This window comes from Hyaena hyaena, unplaced genomic scaffold (genome assembly GCF_003009895.1).
Source record: "Hyaena hyaena isolate Hyena2069 unplaced genomic scaffold, ASM300989v1 scaffold_27, whole genome shotgun sequence".
In the NCBI taxonomy this organism is placed as follows: domain Eukaryota; kingdom Metazoa; phylum Chordata; class Mammalia; order Carnivora; family Hyaenidae; genus Hyaena; species Hyaena hyaena.
This window is the reverse complement of record NW_024080659.1, coordinates 3,007,881-3,030,016: the sequence shown is the minus strand read 5'-3', so window position 1 is coordinate 3,030,016 and position 22,136 is coordinate 3,007,881. Positions and strand designations below refer to the sequence as shown.

The 22,136-nt window shown below is 41.3% G+C and overlaps 1 protein-coding gene across 14 annotated transcripts in view; it reads left to right on the top strand.

Annotated features, from left to right (window-relative positions):
• NCOR1 (nuclear receptor corepressor 1) overlaps positions 1 to 22,136 on the top strand; it is a 158,206-nt gene that overhangs the window by 57,992 nt on the left and 78,078 nt on the right. For 9 of the 14 annotated variants that reach the window (XM_039227329.1, XM_039227327.1, XM_039227331.1 and 6 more), the window contains exons 7-15: positions 4,300 to 4,356; positions 5,152 to 5,204; positions 5,538 to 5,564; positions 7,643 to 7,709; positions 10,080 to 10,252; positions 11,896 to 11,986; positions 14,516 to 14,694; positions 15,249 to 15,303; positions 16,458 to 16,559. In XM_039227329.1, the coding sequence (XP_039083260.1) occupies positions 4,300 to 4,356; positions 5,152 to 5,204; positions 5,538 to 5,564; positions 7,643 to 7,709; positions 10,080 to 10,252; positions 11,896 to 11,986; positions 14,516 to 14,694; positions 15,249 to 15,303; positions 16,458 to 16,559 (804 nt within the window). The remainder of the gene's footprint in view (positions 1 to 4,299; positions 4,357 to 5,151; positions 5,205 to 5,537; positions 5,565 to 7,642; positions 7,710 to 10,079; positions 10,253 to 11,895; positions 11,987 to 14,515; positions 14,695 to 15,248; positions 15,304 to 16,457; positions 16,560 to 22,136) is intronic. The other 5 variants (XM_039227337.1, XM_039227336.1, XM_039227339.1 and 2 more) reach the window with 1 other exon arrangement.

Genomic DNA, 22,136 nt, shown 5'->3' with positions numbered 1-22,136 from the left:
CATGGAGTTTTATGTGGAATCTCCTCCTTTAAAAAAAATACTCTGTAGGACAATAAAACACCTGTGGGCTGATGGGCATCACGGCCAGTTTCTGACCTCAGAGATAAAGTAAGTGGGGATCAGAGCCAACAATGGAAAAGAATCTTGGAAAATAAAATGTTGACTTCTTAGTGTGAGTCAGTTTTCAAAGAAATTGGATTCAAGGATATTTATTAATTGATGGAGTTTCTTACTTAGCCTTGTCATTAGTAGTGCATTCTCTGGTTGCCTAAGCTGTGAGCACCGAATATGATTGAACAAGATCTGATGGGGAGTGTACCTTGTGCTCAAGTATATATATGTGTACGTAAACACACACACACACACACACACACACGCTTTCATTACTTAGTGCAGTAGATATTTCTTGATGCCCAGCAACAAAGCTGGAAACTTTCAGACCTCTTCTTTGCCCTATAGCACCCGTGTGTTCAGATTCTGTGAAGAATTCTAAGAACTACCAGACTTGAGATCTTAGTGTTAGATTTGCAGTGAAGGTTCTATTTCATTGATAGGTAACTGTGGAAATCCTCTTTTTACAAGTCTCTTGTTTCTGATTGCCCTGCTACTAGTCTGCAGCGGTGGTGGATTTGGAGGGGAAGCCACGAGAGCGTGGCTGGGCCCGGAGCCCGGGCTTCCTCACTGCTGCCTCACCGTGCTGCCTTGTGTAAGGCCTTCGCGGCCTTTTTAGTTTTCTTTAATGAATGACCTAAGCTCCTTTGATACCAGAGGGAAGGAGAGATGGCCGAGGGCAAGCGGACATTTCTCTCTTGTTCCTTTTGTGGCAGCAGTCTACACTGCTTGGGAATTCAGCCCAGTTGGCTTAAGAGATGGGGGCCGTTGTCTTGTATTAGGCCTCTTCGGTTTCTTTAGAAAGTTAGTGGGAAGGGGGCACCTGGGTGGCTCAGTCAGTTAAGGGTCCGACTCGGGCTCAGGTCATGATCTCAGGGTTCGTGGTTTCAAGCCCCGCATTGGGCTCTGTGCTGACAGCTCAGAGCCTGGAGCCTGCTTCAGATTCTGTGTTTCCCCCCCTCTCTCTGCCTCTCCCTTGCTCGCACTCTGTTTCTCTCTCAGATTTAAATAAACATTAAAAAAATGAAAAAAAGTGGGAGGAAGAAAACTACCCAAAAGTGGCTGTTTAATTTGAAAGTTGGTTTCCTGAGAGAAAAACTGTCTTGCATCATATTTAAACTTTAGACTGAGATTTATTTAGTCTCTAAATAGACTCTTCTGGACTGTTTTTAACCGTTCAATTTGCTGTTACTCTCCCCAGTTGTAGGATCCAAAAATATTTATAAATGCTCTAATTTCAGAATGATAATACATATAGAAAAAGGTGTGCCTGGAGTGCAGTTTTCAAAAACAGCTTGTTTTATATTTTGATTGCATGATTTGCAAGTTAAAGTGACAACAGATGAAAGAAAAGGATCGAAGGTAGAAAGTATGTGCCAGCAGCCGCTAGTCACCTAGGCCTGGGTCCCCGGAAGTCTGTTGCCCTCTCTGGGGCACGCTGTAGGTTTAGTTAACTAACGCGGAGCGTCCTTCCCACTCCTGAATAGTGCTCTCGCTCGTCAGAGCTTCTCCCTTCCTCCTTTGGCAGTAGCTTATTTGAGCCCTCATCACTTACATAAATAGTGAGTTTTCCTTCCTTCAGTCGTTTTTCTTTCTAACCAGTCCTTCATATTTGAAGTCCAGTTACGTGAGTCCCCAAATAAAACCTTTTGATTATTTCCCACTTTCTGCAGAATAGCCCAACCTTTTTATCGGTGCCAACATGCCTGCCTGCCTGGCTGTTGGCCCGGGCCTCGTTTCTTAAAGCTGTCCTATCACAATAGGTTTGAAAGTCCCCTTCCAGTTGTTAGTACCTTTATCCCAGGGCCTTGCGCCTGCCTTCAAGGCATCGGATCCTGTGTCCTGTCTTTCTTGTCTGATTGTTCCTGGACTTCGAGACCCTGGTCAAGTAGCATTTTCCCTATGAAGCTTTCAGGACCTTTTTGTTGTTTTCTTGGTATCTAGCAAGCACCTGGCACATAGAACGAATCAACGTGTTTGAGGAATTAAGTACTTCTGTCTATAGACTTAGACTAAAAATGACAATATGGAAATGTGAGGGCTTTAAATTAAAATGTTTGTCTGCCAAGCTTGTTAGGTTAATATGTTCTTAGCAACTAAACCAACATGAAGTCAAATATTTAATAAAACTTTGCAAAACTTAAGCCTTGGGTCCTGCAAACATCCTAAATACCAGCTTTTAAAATTAGCTCTGGAAAGGTAAGTGCCTTTACGTAATAGGATACTAGTATTTGCCAGAATATAATTTTACTGCCTTGTCTCAGTGGTGTTTGTGTACGGTTCCACTCAGCCTGCCTGTTCTTGGTGTATTCTCTAACACAGAGTGCCTTGAGAAAGCGAAGTTAAGGGGCTCCTGGCTGGCTCAGTCAGTAGAGCATGTGGCTCTTGATCTTGGGGTTGTGAGTTTGAACCCCACTTCAGATATAGAGATTACTAAAAATAAATTAATAAATAAACTTAAAAAGCAAATTTACAAACTGGTGAGTGTTGGGTCTGGAGAAAGTTAGTTGCGGGCACAACTAAATTTCCAAGTTCATCATCTATGATGATGTTATTTGCATGCTAGTTAATATATGCCTGAAGCTAAAAAATTTGAATTTCGTGATAATTACATTTTGACTTCTGGAGTTAGTTTGACAGTTACCTTAGAACAGTGATTTGTTCTCAGCTGGAGGCTGTTCCGGTTGTTACACCTTGGAGGATAGACAGAGTGCTACTGGCATCTAGTGGGATACTGCTAAATATCCCAGAATGCATAGAGACAGTCCCCAGAGCACGTATCTGACCCAAAATGTTCATAGTGCCAAGATTGACCAATCTTGCCTTAAAACTGCCTATAGAAATAGGATCTATTTGCTAAGCAAATTTAATGGAGTTTTGTCGTTTTATAGTCGACATTTTTGATAGATTTATGTTTCATCTTTTTTTTTATTTTAAAGAGAATCTTTTTTTTTTTTTTTTTTAATGTTTTATTTATTTCTAGGAGAGATAGAGAGAGACAGCGTGAGCAGGGGAGGGTCAGAGAGAGAGGGGGTCACAGACTGAAACAGGCTCCAGGCTCTGAGCTGGCAGTCAGCACAGAGCCCGACGCGGGGCTCGAACCCACGAACCGGGAGATCATGACCTAAGCGAAAGTCGGACGCTTAACCGACTAAGCCACCCAGGCGCCCCAGATTTATGTTTCATCTTAATAACCTTTTCGGTTTCCTGGAGTTTGGAAAGTGCATTACTACTGTTGTGTGCTTCCTGCACTAGTTCTTTTCCCGTAATATATATGAAATAAATATTTGATTCTGATTGATAAATGAGATGAAAAGGAGAATATTTGTTTTAAGGGAACATCTTTCTACTTGGGGAATATGAGTACCCATTCCCATTTGTGTGCCCCGTCAGAAGCCACGGAGGGTCTCCCAGCAGCAAATGCGCTGCGGTGGGGCCTGCGCAGCCGGCGGGGAGCCCTCGCGGCAGCCAGGCTGTGGTGGCGGTGACGGGTTGGAGAACCACGGACGCGTTCGGTAGGCCCGCAGTTCCAGCTCAAACATCGTCAGCATCAAATTTGTTATATTTCATTTGTCCATTCAAGGAGGATGTCTGTTAGATGGCACATCCGTCTAGATCAGTTTACTTTTGAAAATGGACTGTAAAAAGTAACAATTCAAAAAATATATAAATCAGCCTTATTTACTACTGAACATTTGAGTAATTCAAACTAGTTGTTTCCTCTGTTCAGTGATTACCAAGGTTTTCTTGTAACTAGAATATAAGGTCATTATAAGGTTTTCTTCCAAGAGCTCAATTTGACTTACGCCACTAAGGACTGGTGACTTTATGGTATTTTATGTTTTGAAATTTTTATTAACGACAGTATGAGTCAAAAGTGTTGAGGGACTCATTTCTAATAGTGGATCTGTGTTCCTTCTCCCTAGAATCTTGAGATCTGCTCACTGTTAAGAACTTAACAAGTCTTTAGGTGTTATTTCAGTACAAAAGTGAAGCATTGACTGAGTTTTGTGAGGAAGCTGTGAAAATAAAAGAGGATATTTCAGCCATTCATGTGACAAGAATATTTGGGAATACAGATACGTTCAACTCTAGAGTAGTCTTTGGGTAAATATTAAATTGGTAGTGGTTTTGCACTTAGGTAATATAATTTTTAATTGTACAATATAATGATGTCTTTATCTGTAGAAAAAAGCAGAAGAAGCTCATAAAATATTTGAAGGTCTTGGCCCAAAAGTGGAACTGGTAAGTAAGAAATTTCTTTTTCTTTTTATGTTTGTTTATTTTTGAGAGAGAGAGAGAGAGAATGAGAATGACTGGGGGAGGGGCAGAGAGGGAGACACAGAATCTGAAGTAGGCTCCAGGCTCTGGGCTGTCAGCACAGAGCCCGATGTGGGGCTCGAACTCAAGAACCTCAAGATTATGACCTGAGCCAATGTCAGACGCCTAACCGACTGAGCCCTCCAGGCACCCCAAGAAATTTCTTTTTTAACATCAAGTGCTGTTTTCGTAATAATTTTTCTTACAGAAAAGAAAAATTTTTCTTATGGGATAAGATGGAATACAGTCTGTCTACTTTGGAATGAGGGTGATGTGGCTGGGCAGTATGTTGAAAATAATGCCATACAAACTTGGTTACCTTTGCAGAAGTATTATCCTGGGCTTTAATTTTTTTTTTTTTTTTTCCTGAGGAGCCATTTAATCACACCAGGTAAAAGCAGGAAGAAGGAGTGAGAACAGAAATAGGAAGCCCTTTGGACCATGTGTTCTTCTTTGCCTTAGAGATTAAAAAATCTGAATAAATGTATTTCCTATGGGCTACAGTGGATTTATAAACATTTTTACAGCAGTGCCATTAATAGGAGATAGGGTGAAGAGAATTGATCGGGGACTGGAAAGTCTGGAGGTTTTAGTAGGGCATGTGTCGTGTAGATGCATGAGTGCTTCACCTAGGATTAGGTGAAAATATAAATTGTTTCTTTGTATTTTCATAGACGTGTGTACAACATTTTATATGTAAATATTTGATTTATTTTATAGCCACTCTATAACCAGCCATCAGACACCAAGGTGTATCATGAGAACATCAAGACGTAAGTATTTATCATCTTTGGAGTTCTTCAGTTAAAGACCATATATTCTATAAAGAGATCATTTTTATGTTATCTGCTGACATATTATTATAATATAGTGTAGGTGTGTTTTAGATTTGTGTAATTTGCTGTCGTTTTACTATATGTTATCTTCCTCTGGCTTCTTGGGGGTTGGGGTAACAGCTTTGAGTTTCCGAGGCCAAAAAATGAAATAAATTATTGCATAAAACTAGCTGGTTTTATGATCTGCTAGTAAAAAAGGTGAATACTTAACATTGAAATGGCTTACCTTGAGGCTTGAATTTTTTGCCTCCTGTTTTGTCTTTTTTTCAGTGGAGTACCTGCAAGGCGCATGATGAAGTAAGATAATGAAGCTTTTTCATTTAAGACTAGTGATGACACCGTCCCCCACCAAGCCACATCTGCCATTGCAAAGTAGAAGTGCCACGGATCATTTTATCATTATTCAAAATCCTATTCTAGGGAAATCCCTTCCATGACTCTTGCTAATGACGGTATTTGTAGACCCTTCTGCCATTTAATGTCCTGGTGCCTTGGAAGCGCTCTGTCACCTCACGTGGGTGAGGAGACTGCTCCACAATGTAGTTTGTGTAGCCTTGCTCATCCTAGATGCTAGGCCTTTCTGGATGCAGATTCTGGAATAAGAGCATAAGTGCAAAGAAAACCTAATTTCTCAATCTGATCGAAGTAAGAGAGGAAGCTAGATAGATTTTTTTTTTTTAATTATCATACTTTAAGAGAATTGAGGTGAATGATTCTTAGTTTGTAACAAAAATGTGATATTTCTACTTTATGTTTTATTAAGAATAATAATAAGAACATTTTAATTATCTACGAGTACAGTAACTGATGAGCACATTGCTATTTATATATCATCTATATATTTTTTCTTTGAAAACATTTCTTACTGAGAGTATGTACAATAATTGACTACTTTGCAGAATTGGTGGCAAATATAATTTGCATGGTAGTATGCATGAAAACAATGGAAATTTGAATAATTTTAACTTTTGTTAAGTAAGTGGTTTATAATAATAGTCATATAACTTAGAATTTTTCTGTGAGATGCTACTGTGGTCTTGACAACCCTTAGAGGTAGGTTTAGGCAAAACTCATAAAATATACCTTGTTTCGGACTGTGTAGCACTTTTAACATTTTTTTGCAAAGGAGAAAAGCAGCTAAAGTCTAGTTGGCTGCTGTTAATGATTTTTTCCCCCCACCAAGCTTCAGTTATGTTTGTGTTCTGTCTTTTCCCCATTAGTATCAGCTGGAGGGCAGCTCTGTCTGATTTATTTCATGTTGTCCACATCGCCCCACTGTGGTGCTTAGCACACCATCCCGGGATGGGTTACTGACTGGCTGACTTCTTCAAACTTAAATCCTAGGAAACCTTTTAAATTATATTTATCGATTGCCATTTGCTTTTGAGTAGCGCATAATGAAAATGAGAGCAAACTGAATTACGGTAGCGTTTCCACTGTACGTCAGCTCGTGAGATAATCGTTTGCTCAGCTGCATGCATCCGTATGAATCGTGTGGTAGCTCTTCTCTCATCGCCGTCATTTGCTTTGTATGAAATAGCAAATATACCTTTTAATAATTATTTTCATGTCTTGGCTACTTTCCCATATAGCCAGCTCCTGACTGTCCATGCTAATTTGAGTGGAGCCAGTGTCACTGTTAGTCCTGAGTGGCAGATAATCCAAAAAATTACTTCTACTTGCCTTGGCTTTGTATTTATATTTGAATAATCAGCTTGAAATCCTTTCTGGAAGTAGGTGGGGTATAAATATTTATATTTGAACCTGCATGTCATTGTTTTTGAAGATCACAATGCTTCACATTTAAAAAGTGTAACTGTTTCATTAAGATGCAAGAGAAGTCTTCCTGTCTCTCCATGACTTCTTAGAGTGGATTGTATCATTTCTGTGACGGAAGAAAATCTTCTGTGTAAAGCAGAAGTCCCTTCTCTCTTTGTGGGTGTACGTTCTCCCTAGAGGGGAGATCGGCACCATACCTGGGGCAGGGAGGTAACTTTAAAAGCTTCTTCTCTTCTGCCTCCCCTCCCCCAAGAGCGCACAAAGACGCTTACATGACCAGAGTTCTTAAGAAGAATCAGTAACGGTGTAGTTAATAACGTGAAAATGTTTGCATTATACTTGGATGTCATAATTGAAAATGAAGTATTTGTATCAAATCTTGCTGTAGAGTGGGAGGAATTTTAGTCAGTTCTAATTATTGCAAAAGTCTTATTTTGCAGGGCGAAAAAAAATAAGATTAACTTTGATTACATCAGATATTCCTAAGTGATCTTTGCTTGTTTTTCAGTGTCTCTGAAAAAAAAAAAAAAAAAAGTGAATGCATTATTAAATTATGCTTTTTCTTAATGTCATACAACCATATTTTTCTCTTCTAGAAACCAGGTGATGAGGAAAAAACTCATTTTATTTTTTAAAAGAAGAAATCATGCAAGAAAACAAAGGGTGAGGTCCTATCCTTTAACTGAAATTTGTACAACTTTCCCATTCATGCTCATTTAGGCATTTGCTTTCCCTTTATTAGTGAGAATGGCTCTTGATTATATTGGAGAGAAGGTGCTGATGTAGAAAGTAACTATGGGTAGAACTTAAATACAAATGTAATCCTAGCCAACAGTCGACATTTAATGTCATTATCAAATTAATTTCTTTGGCCATCTGTGTATAACATTTTCATCTAATCGAAATAAAGAAAATGGTGAGTAGTTAAAAGAGTTATGAAGGAGCTAGGATGTTCTACATTTAGTCTCTTAAAACCCTCAAACAAACGTGGGTAAGTTACGGTCATGCTAAGTAGACATTACTGTTCGTTCTTACTAGGAACCAGGTCAGCTAAAGTTCAGCTTTTTGAAATTCAGACACTTTTTCATATTTATGACATGACTCACAGTCCAGAAGTTGGGTGGTTATGATCTTTATGGAGAAGAAGTTACAGAAAATACAATGCCAGTGTACTACTTTCCACAATGCATTCATGCTCAATTTAGACAAACTTGGTTCGTTGAAATTCACTTGCTTAGCAAATAGATGATGTTCTTTAATTCACATCAGAAATGCACCGTGTATGTTATACTGAATGACGTGACAGTTTAATGGCTTGTAAAGCTCAAGCAAGAGTCAGCAGCTTTTACTTGATCTACGACTTCTCATGTAATCTGCCAGTCCGGTCCTTCAGATGCTATCTGAAATTACTATTTTTTTGCTTTGTTTTGGCCAAAATCATACAGATATCAACTAAGAAATCAGCTAAAGTATTTTTTCCTTCCAGTAATTTTGTAATTGTGGTAATTGCTAAATTCACTGTCTGGTGATGCAAACATGAAAGCATAGACTTTGTTTTTGGCCTTCACAGAGTATGTATATAACGTTTCTGTGTGCACTGATTTGTTTAATAAATATCTGTTGGCTGTTTATTCTGTCCCATGTATTATTCTGCAGAGGTGAGCAAGATAGCCATATGGCTTTAGTCCTTAGGGAGCCTGCCGTATAACTGGCGGAGACAGGTCAGCAGGGACTTACAGGACCATGACTGCACTGTGGTACAGGACATATCGAGGACTGTGGGCCCGTGTACGAGGGGCAGCTGACTCACCATGTGCAAATCATAAAAGGGGAGTTTGGAGGAAAACCAGAAACTCTGGAAATTTGAATAGGCGCAGCTTACGTGAGGGTCTGGGAGGTGGAGGGAGTGGGGTAGGTTCAGGCTGAGCTGCACAGCCCCTGAGGTCCACCTGAGAGACTTTGGGTTAGGTCCCAACAGCCTCTTTTGCAGTGTTTGAACTGAGGAAGTGACATGTTCAGGTTTGTATTCTAAGAATTGGCATCTGGCTACACCATCAGAATGTACGGGAGACATTGAGGAGGCACTGACTGCGATGTAGGTGAGGGATGATGTTGGCTTGGACTGAGCGGGAGACATGGAGAAAGTGTGAGGGATGCATAACACGTACAGGAGTTGGAAAGAATGACCGAGAAGCGTGTGGGGGTGGCGCGGGGTGTGAGGAGGATAATGTTCTCCGCTCTAGTGCCACTTTCGTGAGATGACCAGTGTTCATGGTTTCTCCTGAGTCCTTCTACACTTTTTTCTGTGTGTTGACATGTTCATGGTTCTGTGCTCCTCATGGAGGCTTCTTCTCAATTTAAAAAATGAAATCATACATTACTCATTTCTCTAAAAGGATTGACTCTTGATTTCATGTAGTTCACTGCATTTGTTTTTATCATAAAGTACAACCAATTTCTGACTTTTCCAAGACTATCAAAAATGTGTGTTAGATAGCATTATTTATAGTAACAAAAACCTTCAAGTAACCAGAACCTCCAGCAGCAGAGGAAGGGTTGAAGTGTGAGTCTTTTCTCTGACAGACTGGAAGGAAAGCACCAAAATGTTGATATGATTGCTGTTGGGTGATTGGGATTATGAACTATTCACACGTTTCTATTATTAATTTTCCTTTTTTTTTTTGTTTTTGTTTTTGACAATGAAGACCTACATTGTTATCGGGAAAATAATAAAAGTAGCTGATCAGCTGCCAGTAGTGGCTTGTTAATGAATTAATTTGTATTAGCCTTAAAGTTAACAACAACAACAAAAAAATCCAGCCAAAATGTGCTTGTTATGCTGACCTTCATAGGAAACAGCTCTTTTCTCTCTCCTCTTTCAGATCGAGAACAGCTTTTCATTCACAGTTGAGTGCTAGGCCACGTGTACTCCTTCCTGACTTAGCCTTAGGAGTAGCATTTACTTTAAAGTATTAGGTTTGTCAGGATGACAGAGTTTAGTTTAATTATTAATTTGCTACGGGTATTTAATAGGAACAAAAAATCTGCCAACGTTATGATCAGCTCATGGAGGCATGGGAGAAAAAAGTGGACAGAATAGAAAATAATCCCCGGAGAAAAGCTAAAGAAAGCAAAACAAGGGAGTACTATGAGAAGCAGTTTCCAGAAATTCGAAAACAAAGAGAACAACAAGAAAGGTTTCAGCGGTAAGTAGTTTAGTGTTTTGTGGCTATGCTCTTCTCCTGGCTACTGGCCAGGCTCTTCTCTCCAAAAGAGTCTCTCTTGGGCTCTTTCACAGTCGTACTGGTTATCTGAATCTGCTCCTAAGAAAGGTCTCAAAGAACTTTGATTTTGAATATAAAACTTCATTATCAGCTTGCAAAGATTATGTCTTGGTGGATTTAATATTTTTTTTATATTTAGTGATGCTGTTCAGTCAAAATTTAGGTGAATATCTTGAAATTCTTTTTTATAATTTTTTTTAACATTTATTCATTTTTTGAGAGACAGAGACAGCCTGAGAGTGGGGAAGGGGCAGAGGGTTAGGGAGACACAGAATCTGAGGCAGGTTCAAGGCTCTGAGCTGTCAGCACAGAGCTCGACCCCATGGACCGCAAGATCATGACCTGAACTGTAGTCGGCCACTTAACCCACTGAGCCACCCAGGTGCCCTAGTTCTTCTGTTCTTGAAGATCCTCATTCCTTTAGAAATGATAGTTAATAAGGATAGACTTAAACATTTCTTCATCCTTCATTACCTAGCAAATGGCCAAAGAGTATGCAGATAGATTGCTAATTAAGAAATTCTTTGGTATTGGTAGATAGTTTCTGATTTGTTTTTACTTTATTTTATTTAAAAAAATTTTTTTTAATGTTTTATTTATTTTTGAGAGAGAGAGAGAGAAATACAGCGTGAGCAGGGGAGGGTCAGAGAGAGAGGGAAACACAGGATCCGAAGACAGGCTCCAGGCTCTGAGCTAGCTGCCAACACAGAACCCGACATGGGGCTCGAACCCACCAACCATGAGATCATGACCTGAGCTGAAGCTGGGCACTCAACCCAGGTGCCCCTTGTTTTTTACTTTGGAGAACAAATATTTTGCAAAAGTAAATGCTTTAGATTTCTTCTCCACTGTCTCTTGTAAGAATATATGCAAGCCTTAATTCTTTTCATCTTGATTAAGTTTCTGTGAGGGACAATGGTTGTTTTCCCCCCCTCTCTTTAAAAAAATATTTAATGTATTTTTCAAAGTCTGCTGTCTACTCTGGAAGGCAAAGATTACTATTTGAAATGGAAATGTCAGCAATACCTGTGGTTTTCCAGAAGTTTCCCATAAATGGTTCTGCTGTTTGAACTTGGACATGTAACCTTTAAATCTTAATCTCAGGGGTACCTGGGTGGCTCATTTGGTTAAGTGTCTGACTCTTGATTTCAGCTCAGATCATGATCTCACAGTTCATGAGTTTGAGCCCTGTATCGGGCTCTGTGCTGACAGTGTAGAGCCTGCTTGCGATTCTGTCTCCCTCCCTTTCTGTCCCTCCCCTGCTTGCTCTCTATTTCTCTCTCTCAAAACAAAACAAAACAAAACAAAACAAAACAAAAACTCTTAAAAACAAAAAAGAAAAAATTAAAAAAAAATCTTAATTTCAACATTTAAATTGTTCTTCTATAGAATTCTAATCTTCAGGCATATTACTTAAAAGTAGTGGCTCAATAGCATTTCGTCTCTGACTTCTAGTTGGTGAAAAAAGTCCCATTCAGAAGAGTAATGTATATAAAAGAAACTTAATTGGTGTTTTCTTAATGAAATGCCTTTAAATATATTTATAATTTCTTTCTTATATTTAGAGTTGGGCAGAGGGGAGCTGGTCTTTCAGCCACCATTGCTAGGAGCGAGCATGAGATTTCTGAAATTATTGATGGGCTCTCTGAGCAGGAGGTAAGACAATTAACTGAATTTTTAATTCATTGATTATTCAGGCATTTTAGCCGCCCGCCCCAGGAACTAAGGGTTCATTTGTACACCAATGAGGGAACATTTATAGAGCTCGGACTGTTCCAAAGACTGGCCAACCACTGAACGTTTTAAACCAGGCAGTCGCACGATCGTGCTGGCGTTTTACACAGATGGCTTTGGCAGCTGGGAGGCCTGGAAAGAGGCGAGGAGGCTGTTCAGTTAAAAATAAGGGCCTGAATCAGGGCAGCAGTGGCAGGGATGTATGGGAGCAGACTGACAGGAGAGACTCCTCGGAGGTGGAGTGGGCAAGGCAAGATGGATTGAGAAAGAAAAGTGGAAAGTGACTCCCCGCTTTCTAGGTGAGAAGATTGAGCTAGTGCTGCCATTTTCTGGAAGAACAAAGGAGGACGTATTTTGCGGGTACATTGAGTTGTGGACCTGAGGGGCGGGTGGGTTCTCCAGAGTGTGCTGTCTAGCCAGGGGAGTCTGGGAGAGAGATTCGATATGGCATCAGTAAATCCGGGCTGAAGAAGAAGAAATTTCAGTCCCTAACATGAGTCTTTTTAGCTGTTGTTCAGACTGTCTCTGAGGGTTGGTCCAGAAGCCAGGTCCTGTTCATTTAGTTTTAGATTTTAAGTACTGTTTTTTTCAAAACCTAATCTGTGGTATCAACTATACTTTGATTAAAACACACACACACACACACACACACACACACACACACACACACACACAGGTAATGATCAGAGACGATGACTCAGTGCTATATATTTCAAAATTTGGGGTCATAATCTCTGCCATGATGACTAAATGTGTCAAATTTCGTTGCTTGCTTTTTGACTGCTTTCATTAGGGCACGTCTGTAAGCTTCCAAAACCAGTACCACCTGAGGTGACGTCAAGCTAATGTGTCTGCCCAAGCCGTTCTTTGGTGTTCAGACTGATTGAGAGTACCCCACAAAATTAGACACTTTGTAAGGACTGAGTGTAAGGTGGTACCCACTTCTGTGAGGAAAAGATTTAGGAAAATGAGACCTCGCTTTGTGTTGGGGCCAATACCTGTAATTTTGGTAAAAGGTTTTTCATAGAAATTTGTGCTTATGAACTTAGGAACTTAAACTCTGGGGAAGACCTAATTGTATAGATGTAACAAAGTTTTAGTTGAAATTCTAAGGATAATAGTCTTCAATTTTCAGTGGGGAGATTATGTAAGATTCGCAAGAAGTATTATACACGTGAGTTTAATTAATTTAAAATCAACGCTCTTAGGATTTGGTGCCTGTTTGCTTTTTTTTTCCTATTTATTGGTCTCTAAATGACATTAAGATTTATTGTCTAAAATGACATTAAGACTTTTAAAAATAAGACTGTTAATGTAATTAAATGTTTCTCAAGATCGTTATTTCAATGAACCTGCCCTTACTTTGTGTCCTTTAGGTTGAAAATTTTATTATCTGATGTGCCTGGATGGCTTAGTTGGTTAAGCATCTTATTCTTTTTTTCCCCTTTTTTTTATGTTTGTTTATTTGTTTTGAGAGAAAGAGTATGCAAGTGGGGGAGGGGCAGAGAGAATCCCAAGCAAGCTCTGCACTGTTAGCACGGAGCCCAATGCGGGGCTCCATCTCAGGAAACTTGAGATCACGACCTGAGCTGAAATCAAGAGTCAGATGCTTAACTGACTGAGCCACCCAGGTGCCCCTCAGTGTTGGACTCTTGATCTCAGGGTCATGAGTTCAAAATCTGTGTTCGGCTCCTCACTAAAAGAAAAATTATTACTTGAAGTATCTTCTTCTTTTAAGAACTCTTTTCAAATTGCAGTAGTAAGGGGGCACCTGGGTGACTCAGTCATTTAAATGTCTGACTTCAGCTCAGGTCATGATCTCATAGTTTGTGGGTTCGAGACCCAGAGGTCGGGCTCTGTACTGACAGCTACCTCAGAGCCTGGAGCCTGCTTCAGATTCTGTGTCTCCCTCTCTCTCTGACCCTCCCCTGCTCACGCTGTGTCTCTCTCTCTCTCTCTCTCTCAGAAATAAATTAAAACAAACAAATTACAGTAGTAGGATATAAAAAAAAAATAACGTGTACTCTCTGTCTCTATAATTCATTTAATGAGCGTGTTATTTTTAATGTTTGTTTATTTTTGAGAAAGAGAGAGAGACAGAGCACAAGTCAGTGAAGGGCAGAGAGAGAGGATACCCAGAATCCGAAGCAGGCTCCAGGCTCTGCGCTGTCAGCACAGAGCCTGGTGTAGGGCTCAAATCCGCAAACTGTGAGACCATGACCTGAGCTGAAGTTGGACACTTAACCGACTAATCCACCCAGGCGCCCTTCATTTAATGAGTGTTTATTAGATATATGAGTAATTAATATATGTTAGGTGTTAGGATATACACTACTATTGACATTAAATTAATATGTGGTTTTTCTGGCTTCTATTATGATAGCTGGTCTGTGGCCCTCTTTAAATTTTATTTTACATAAGTTATGTTTACTTTTTTGTTTGCTTTTGCAGAATAATGAGAAACAAATGCGACAACTCTCTGTGATCCCACCTATGATGTTTGATGCAGAACAGAGACGGGTCAAGTTCATCAACATGAATGGACTTATGGAAGACCCTATGAAAGTTTATAAAGATAGGCAGTTTATGAATGTTTGGACTGACCACGAGAAGGAGATCTTTAAAGACAAGTAATTTAAGCTTTAAACTATTTTCTAACAAGCTTACATAAATGCACAAAAAAATATTTGGCATTCACTTGTAAATTGAGCTCTTTCTCCAAAAATTTGGCCCCCTTTTGACATTTGAATGGATCCTGGGGCAAGTAGAGAATGTAGATCTTCCCATAGCTTTGTAGATGGGAACATGGGAACATAAGTAGTAACAGGTAAGAGGTGAACTGGGGTTACAGAGTCATGTTAAGTGTGGTGCCCAAACTTGGGTGATGTCTGAGTCACCTGGGGGGTGCTTTTTAAAAGTCCAGACTTGCGGGCTGTACCAGAAACCAATCCAGTGGTTCCTGGTGGATGGTGCCCAGGAATTGGTGCCCTTAAAAGACTAGTGATTCTCCTGTTGTTCCTCAAGATGGCAGTTAGGGACTCCTGGGAAATAGACTATACTAATATTTCTGTTCCCAACGTCATTCCCTGCCCCCTCCACCTCTTTTTAAGTTGTTAAAATGTTTGTGTGTGTGTGTGTGTGTGTGTATGTGCGTGTTGTTGTTTTTTCTCTTTTTTTAACTCAGGTTTATCCAGCATCCAAAAAACTTTGGACTAATTGCATCCTACTTGGAAAGGAAGGTAAGAAATGGTTTGCATTGAGAATGTTTATAGGTTTGTGATAGTTGCTAGTTTGAAGTTTTCTGCTCTAATACACTGATAGAGTTAAATAAAATAGATTTTTATAAAGATTTGCATGTGACTAGTATAGTGATATTTATAATTATTTAACAGCGTAAGCAAAGAACATAGTCTGATTTGCATAGTTAATGAAAAACAGCCCGATACTGGATTTTCCTAGAAACACATAGACTGCAATGCATTTTATTTATTTATTTATTTTTTTAAACTTTTTTAATGTTTTATTTATTTCTAGGGGAGAGAGAGAGACAGCGTGAGCAGGGGAGGGTCAGAGAGAGAGGGAGTCACAGACTGAAACAGGCTCCAGGCTCTGAGCTGGCAGTCAGCAGCACAGAGCCCGACGCGGGGCTCGAACCCACGAACCGCGAGATCATGACCTGAGCGAAAGTCGGACGCTTAACCGACTAAGCCACCCAGGCGCCCCGTAGACTGCAGTGCATTTTAAACATTACTAAGTTTCCAACTAAAATATCAGAATCTTGATTTTTCCCTGAAAAATTTTCCCACAATGGATTGGGTGTAGTCTTTTATTTTTACTTTTTAAACATTTTTATTTATCATTGAGAGACAGAGCATGAGCATGAGCATGGGAGGGGCAGAAAGAAGGGGAGACACCGAATCTGAAGGAGGCTCCAGGCTCTGAGCTGTCAGCACAGAGCCCAACGTGGGGCTCGAACTCACAAATCACAAGATCATGACCTGAGCCAAAGTCGGAGGCTTAACCAACCGACCCACTCAGGCACCCCTGGATGTAGTGTTTTCGAGCAAAATATTTAAAGAGAGACTTTGAATGTTTACATATCTGCAACAAGAAAGAGAATTTAGTTCCTCCTTAATAAGGAAGTGCTTGAATGTTTCTGAGAGCTTCTGGTATCTTTTACATAATTTGGATTAGGACAAGTGTAATTGTTCATTAAAATAGTAAATATAATGAATATATTTTTAGAGCCTAGATATGCCTTAAAATGCTAGCCGTATGTTTCCCCTTCATTTATACCTTGAGAATACCAGAGGTTTTCCTTGAAAGTGTTACTTGATTCTTTAAAGAAAAAAATAATTTCTTTGGCTCTTCAAAATATTTTTTTCCCTTATAGAGTGTTCCTGACTGTGTTTTATATTACTACTTAACCAAGAAAAATGAGAATTATAAAGCCCTAGTAAGAAGGAATTATGGAAAACGCAGAGGAAGAAACCAGGTGTGTTTCATTACTGTGTAGAAGGTGCTTCAGGCTTGGTGGCGATGAGGAGACCAAAAATTTTATAACTGGAGCCTCGTACTTAATAAAGTGTATTTTAGGGATTGGCTGGGATCATCACTAGGATGTTATGTACATGTTACTATTTTGAAATTAACGTATATTTAATGTGTTACATCATCTATTTTGAATGTACTGGAAGTTTCTAGTATGATAATATTAATCAGAAACGTTTTATACTTCTATATTACCTAACTTGTGCCTGTCAGTGTTAACAGTGACAATGTAAATAGGGGACCCATAAGACCTCATTTAATAATATCTTTACAAGCCCTTTTGTCTGAGGCGGGGCAGGTAGAATATGGGAGAAATACAGAGAAACCGGGCATGGTAAGGAGCGTAGAAGATAGTTTACTGCAATCCGGGGGACCTGACTAACTTCAGGTTAACTTCCTTTCTGGAGTTTAGACAGTTTATCTTAAAAAGCACTTACCTTAAAAGATCGTTTTTCATACAGTGCAGTGTACGCTTTCACAGTTGCAGTTCAGCCCTTCAAAAACTATTTTCTCCAGAATAAGAGATGGGCCGCCGTCACGGCGCGCCTGTGCGTTACCAGCGCGGCTGCTGGGACAGGGCTCTCGCCCGTGCTCCCCGCGCCCAGACTCCCCTCGCACGGCAGCCGCTGGCCGTGCTCCCCGCGCCCAGACTCCCCTCGCACGGCAGCCGCTGGCCGTNCTTGGCCTCGTTTAAAGCCACAGTGGCTCCGGGTTTGTCTGATATTTCACAACCAATCGGGGTTGGCTAACCCCGGCTTACCTCATCTCCTGAAAGGGGTGTTTTGGTGTGTTTTTAAAGTTACTGGGACATTTCAAGCCTCTCCCTGCCTGCTTCTCTCCTCTCCGTCTCCCTCCGTTGGAAGTTCCTGCCGCGAGTTTTTCCTCTTTGCACGCCCGTGCGCTCCCGCCTCGAAGACCTTGCAACTCCATGCACCGGCCACGGGCGTTCGGCTGCCCGTGCGCCCCCTCGCCCCGCGCTCTGCTCGCCTCCTCCCGGCCGCCCCGCTACCGGGTGGCCCCCCTGCCCATTTGCCCGGCCTCCGCGCTCCGGGACGCTCGTCGGGCTCGGGCTCCGGGTGACTAACTTGTCCCAGCCGCCGGCGGAGGGGCCGCAGGCGCTTCCTGGCGCGTCGCCGCGCCGCGAGTCCTGCGGTGTCCGCAGCGGGGTCGCCCGCCGCCGGGGAGCTCCGCGCCTTTGTGTGCGAGCCGAGACCCCACCCCACCCCCCCTTTCCCCGCGCGCGGTTCCGCGGCGCCCGCAGGCTGTCACTTCATCCCTGGTGATGGCAACTTCCTTCGCTGTGCTCTGAGAAGGCAGGGCGAGAAAGAGTTAACCGTGGTAGAGAATTGAGCCCCCCCCCCCCCCGTAAGATTTGCTAATGAAGGGGAACAGAGAAATGGGTGAGGAGGGTGGAAAGGGAGGAAAGAGGAGCCTTGTTCGCCGACGCGGCCAGCCCTGTGGACACAGACAGCGACGTGGGCTCCACCACGAGTCGCTGCCCGACGGGACTAAGCTGAATGTTGGCAGTGAGGCGGGCAGTGCTGTTCTGCTAAAAGGCACCGGGGCTTCCCACGGACAAAGTGGAATCGAACAAATTAGCTAGAGATGCTAGAGCCCAGCTGCGTTTTGAACAAGTTTCAGCTACAGAGTATTGACAAGAGAGACACAGAATCCAAAGCAGGTTCCAGGCTCTGAGCTGTCAGCACAGAGCCTGATGCAGGGCTCCACCTCACAAACTGAGATCATGACCTGAGCCAGAGTCACATGCTTAGCTGACTGAGCCAGCCAGGCGCCCCTCAGCTGCAAATTTTTAACAACAGCTTTGTTCCTTCTTACCACCTGTTACTTGTAACTTGAATTGTCAGAAGTTACATATTTCATATTTATAAATTGTTTCAATTTTTCAATCCCAGAGAATGTAGGGGACAATTTGATATTTATTGTATCTTACCTTTGTAGGATTAGCAGTCTGTTGCTTGTGTTGATAGAGGAGAAAGCTCTAGCAGGAAATTCTGTGTGACAGAGGTTGTCTGTTACCCTGAAGCCTTCATTTTCCGTCCTAAAGTGACCTGGGACACCATGTCGCTGCTCTCTGTGGCACACTTATGCTTGTTCAGTTCCAGCCGTGTTGGTGTTTCCTCTGCACATCCCTGTTCTGTGTGCTCACACTTCTAGCACGTCCCAGAATGCATTTAAGGAACTGAAATTGTCCATTTGTGCCCTCACCTTGATCCCAGGTAGGCTCAGTTTGAGGTTTCCATCAGCCTGTTCCTGTCCACGTTAGCTTTTGCCTTATTACCTTGAAGATTATTCTCTAGTTTTATATTTTTTCTGGTTGTTTCACTGGGAATTTGGGAAAGGAGAGTATTGAATGATGGAAACATAGCACCATCTCAGACCAGAAGAATCTTCTCTCTGTTTCTTTATTGCTTGTGTACTTCATTCCATTTGTGTCAGAATAGATGCACAGGTTTTCCAAAATTAGGTGGTGTTAGTTTAAGGGCTCGTGTTCATAGAAATTAATGACATTAGAGCTGATGCCAGAGAGAGGAGGAGCCATTGGACTTTTGAGCAGAAGAGTAGAATCAGATTTTAGTAGCGGCTGGATCATTCTGGCTGAGACTAGATTGTGAGGGAGGCTGGGGCAGAAGCAAGGAGACCAGCCAGTAGGTTCTGTTAATCCTGCCAGTGGCGTGGACTAGACTGTAGTGAGGGAGGTAGGGAGAACCAGTCCGTTTCTGGGTGTATTTTTTTTTAATGTTTATTTTTGAGAGCACGAAAGACAGAGTACAAGCAGGGAAGAAACAGAGAGGGAGACACCAAATCTGAAGCAGGCTCCAGGCTCTGACCTGTCAGCACAGAGCCTGATGTGGGGCTCGAACCCACGAACTGCGAGTTCATAACCTGAGGCAAAGTTGGACTTAACCTACTGAGCCACCCAGGTGCCCCTCTGGATGTATTTTTGAAGGTGAGGTAAAATCCAGGTTTTGCCGATGGATTGATTGTGGGGGATTCGGTAACCCAAGATTTGGCTTGTGGGGTTGCCATTTACTGCGTAGGCATCACTGAAGGAGTGGCAGATATGGGGGTAAGAATTGGGACATGCCGAATTTCAGATACGTATTAGATGTCCAAGTGGTGGTGTAAGGTGGCAGTTAGATGTAGAAGTCTGGAGTTTACGAAACAGACCTGGGTTGAGAATGTATAATTTGCTGTATAGAAAAAAGTTTAGAAAGACTTCTTTTTAAAAAAAAAAAAAAAGAATCTTGTTACAAGAATTTTTAAATTGCTGTGTCTTGATTTTACTTTGGTAGATAACAGAGATCCAACTAATTTGAAAATCACTTTCCTGCTCTATTATCCAGTCAAGTTTGAATCAGTAGGAATTACCGCAGGTAATCCCAGAGGGCTTAGTGCAAATTTATTTCAAGGCTATAGAGTTCTCTTGGTTTATGCCTGATCCTTTCAGTTTATTTGATTTCGTTTCCCATCTCCCCCTCCCCCCTCCCCAAACCTCTTACCCAAAGGAAGTATTATTGACTGAGAGATCCCACGTTTGCAAGGTTTGATTTTTAACCTGCTCTCACTGTACAGAACCTTGCATGTTGTTTATTCTGAAAATGAGGTTAATCTTAGAATCATAGGGAAATAAGACAGATGATTGTATTTTTGTTAGACTTGTGTTCACAGATTATTACTGGCAAAAGTCTTAACTCACAATTCCATTAGCTCCTGCCTGCACCGGTTCGCCGTTCAGCTTCCTAGCATCTCATTACAGGAGCGAGTGTGGTTCTTCATAAATTTTAGCTGAAGCAGTGAATACATATCAAAGATCAGAAGCCAAAAGCCACTCATCGAGTGTTACTATTTGGGGTCTAGATTTATAAATAGCATGCCAAGTAGTAATTTGATTCTATGTGTAACATTTTTGTTAGAACTAAGAATTTCTTCTTACTTTCCAGCATAAACTCCATCTAATAGCTCTGTCACTTTGCAGCTAGAATTACCACGGTAACTGCCAGTGGCCTACAGTAAAGCAAGTCATTGTTTGGAAACTGCCTTCTTCATTTCCAAATACTTTATTACCTTTCACAAGAATTTGTACCCTTCCTTCCTTCTGACAACATCTTCCTCTTTAAATATGTCAGCATATTTTTTTTTTTTTCCCCAAAGGCATTGAGCAAGCATACACTTATGTAAATGTAGTAACTTTTGAAGTTGGGGGAGTTTCTGGCTGAATTGTTAGATAGACCATAGTTAGACCGTTTTAGGTTTAAAAAGTGGAGTATAAAAAAATTTTTTTTAAATTAAAAGTTGGGCATAATGGAAAGAGCTTTAGACCCAAAGCAGCTCTGCCTCTGTGTGACCTCTGTATCTGTGTGACCTTAGACATGGCCTTTCACTTGCTAACCCTTGGTTCCACATCGGCGAGAGAGGGAACAGTACTATTTCCCTTGCAGGGTTAACGTGAGAACTGGGTATGTTATGTGTGTGAAATCCCTCGAGCGCAGTGTGTCAGGCACAGAGGGAGTGCCCAGTAAGTGGTAGTGACTGGCACCTTTGTAGCCTTCACAGCGGGCGTTTCTGGTGGTCGACAGCTTTTATTCTTCAGGAAAGTAGTCTCAAATTCAGTTGGTTTAAAGGCATTCGTTTTTAAATATATTCTGATAAGATATTTTCTTTTTTTTTTTAATATTTTTATTTATTTCTAGGAGAGAGAGAGAGAGACCGGGTGAGCAGGGGAGGGTCAGAGAGAGAGGGAGTCACAGACTGAAACAGGCTCCAGGCTCTGAGCTGGCAGTCAGCACAGAGCCCGACGCGGGGCTCGAACCCACGAACCGCGAGATCATGACCTGAGCGAAAGTCGGACGCTTAACCAACTAAGCCACCCAGGCGCCCCTGATAAGATATTTTCTGTTTACTGCCTGAACTACTCAAAAAACTCAGTGGTTACAGTAGGACTTCATTCTTTTTGTATCCTGTATGTTTCTAGCTGCCTATAAGCTTATTCTTTTAAATGTCATTTCATTTCTTGCACCTCCTATCATCTGCTGAGTGGGAATTTGCTAATCTTTTCTAAAGACTTGAGCAGGTTAACAGATACACATAGGGTACACGTAAGTGTTTGCTATTCAGTTAGATATGGTAGAGTCACATCTCAGCATAAACTGCCTTTTGACCTTGCTATAAAGGACCCTGTTGAAATTGACCTTGTTCTTCACTTAATCATCATTATGAAATACATAAAACCTTCCTGTTTTTCATTTGCACTTTCATTTTGTTTTGTAATGTGCTCTCACATTTGTAGTGCATAGTTTGCCGTTCAGCACAAATGCTTCATGTCATGAGATCCTCCCTAACAGAATGAAACCTCTTTTTATTGACTATGAAGCGTTGGGCTTCAGGAGAGAGAAACCGGACAGGAAGCTACTGGGAATGCCTCTATTTGGGGACCTTTTGCTGAATTTCCCTTTGAAACGGTGGACCTCTACTCCAGCCAACCTGCTGAAGGTTTTGAGGG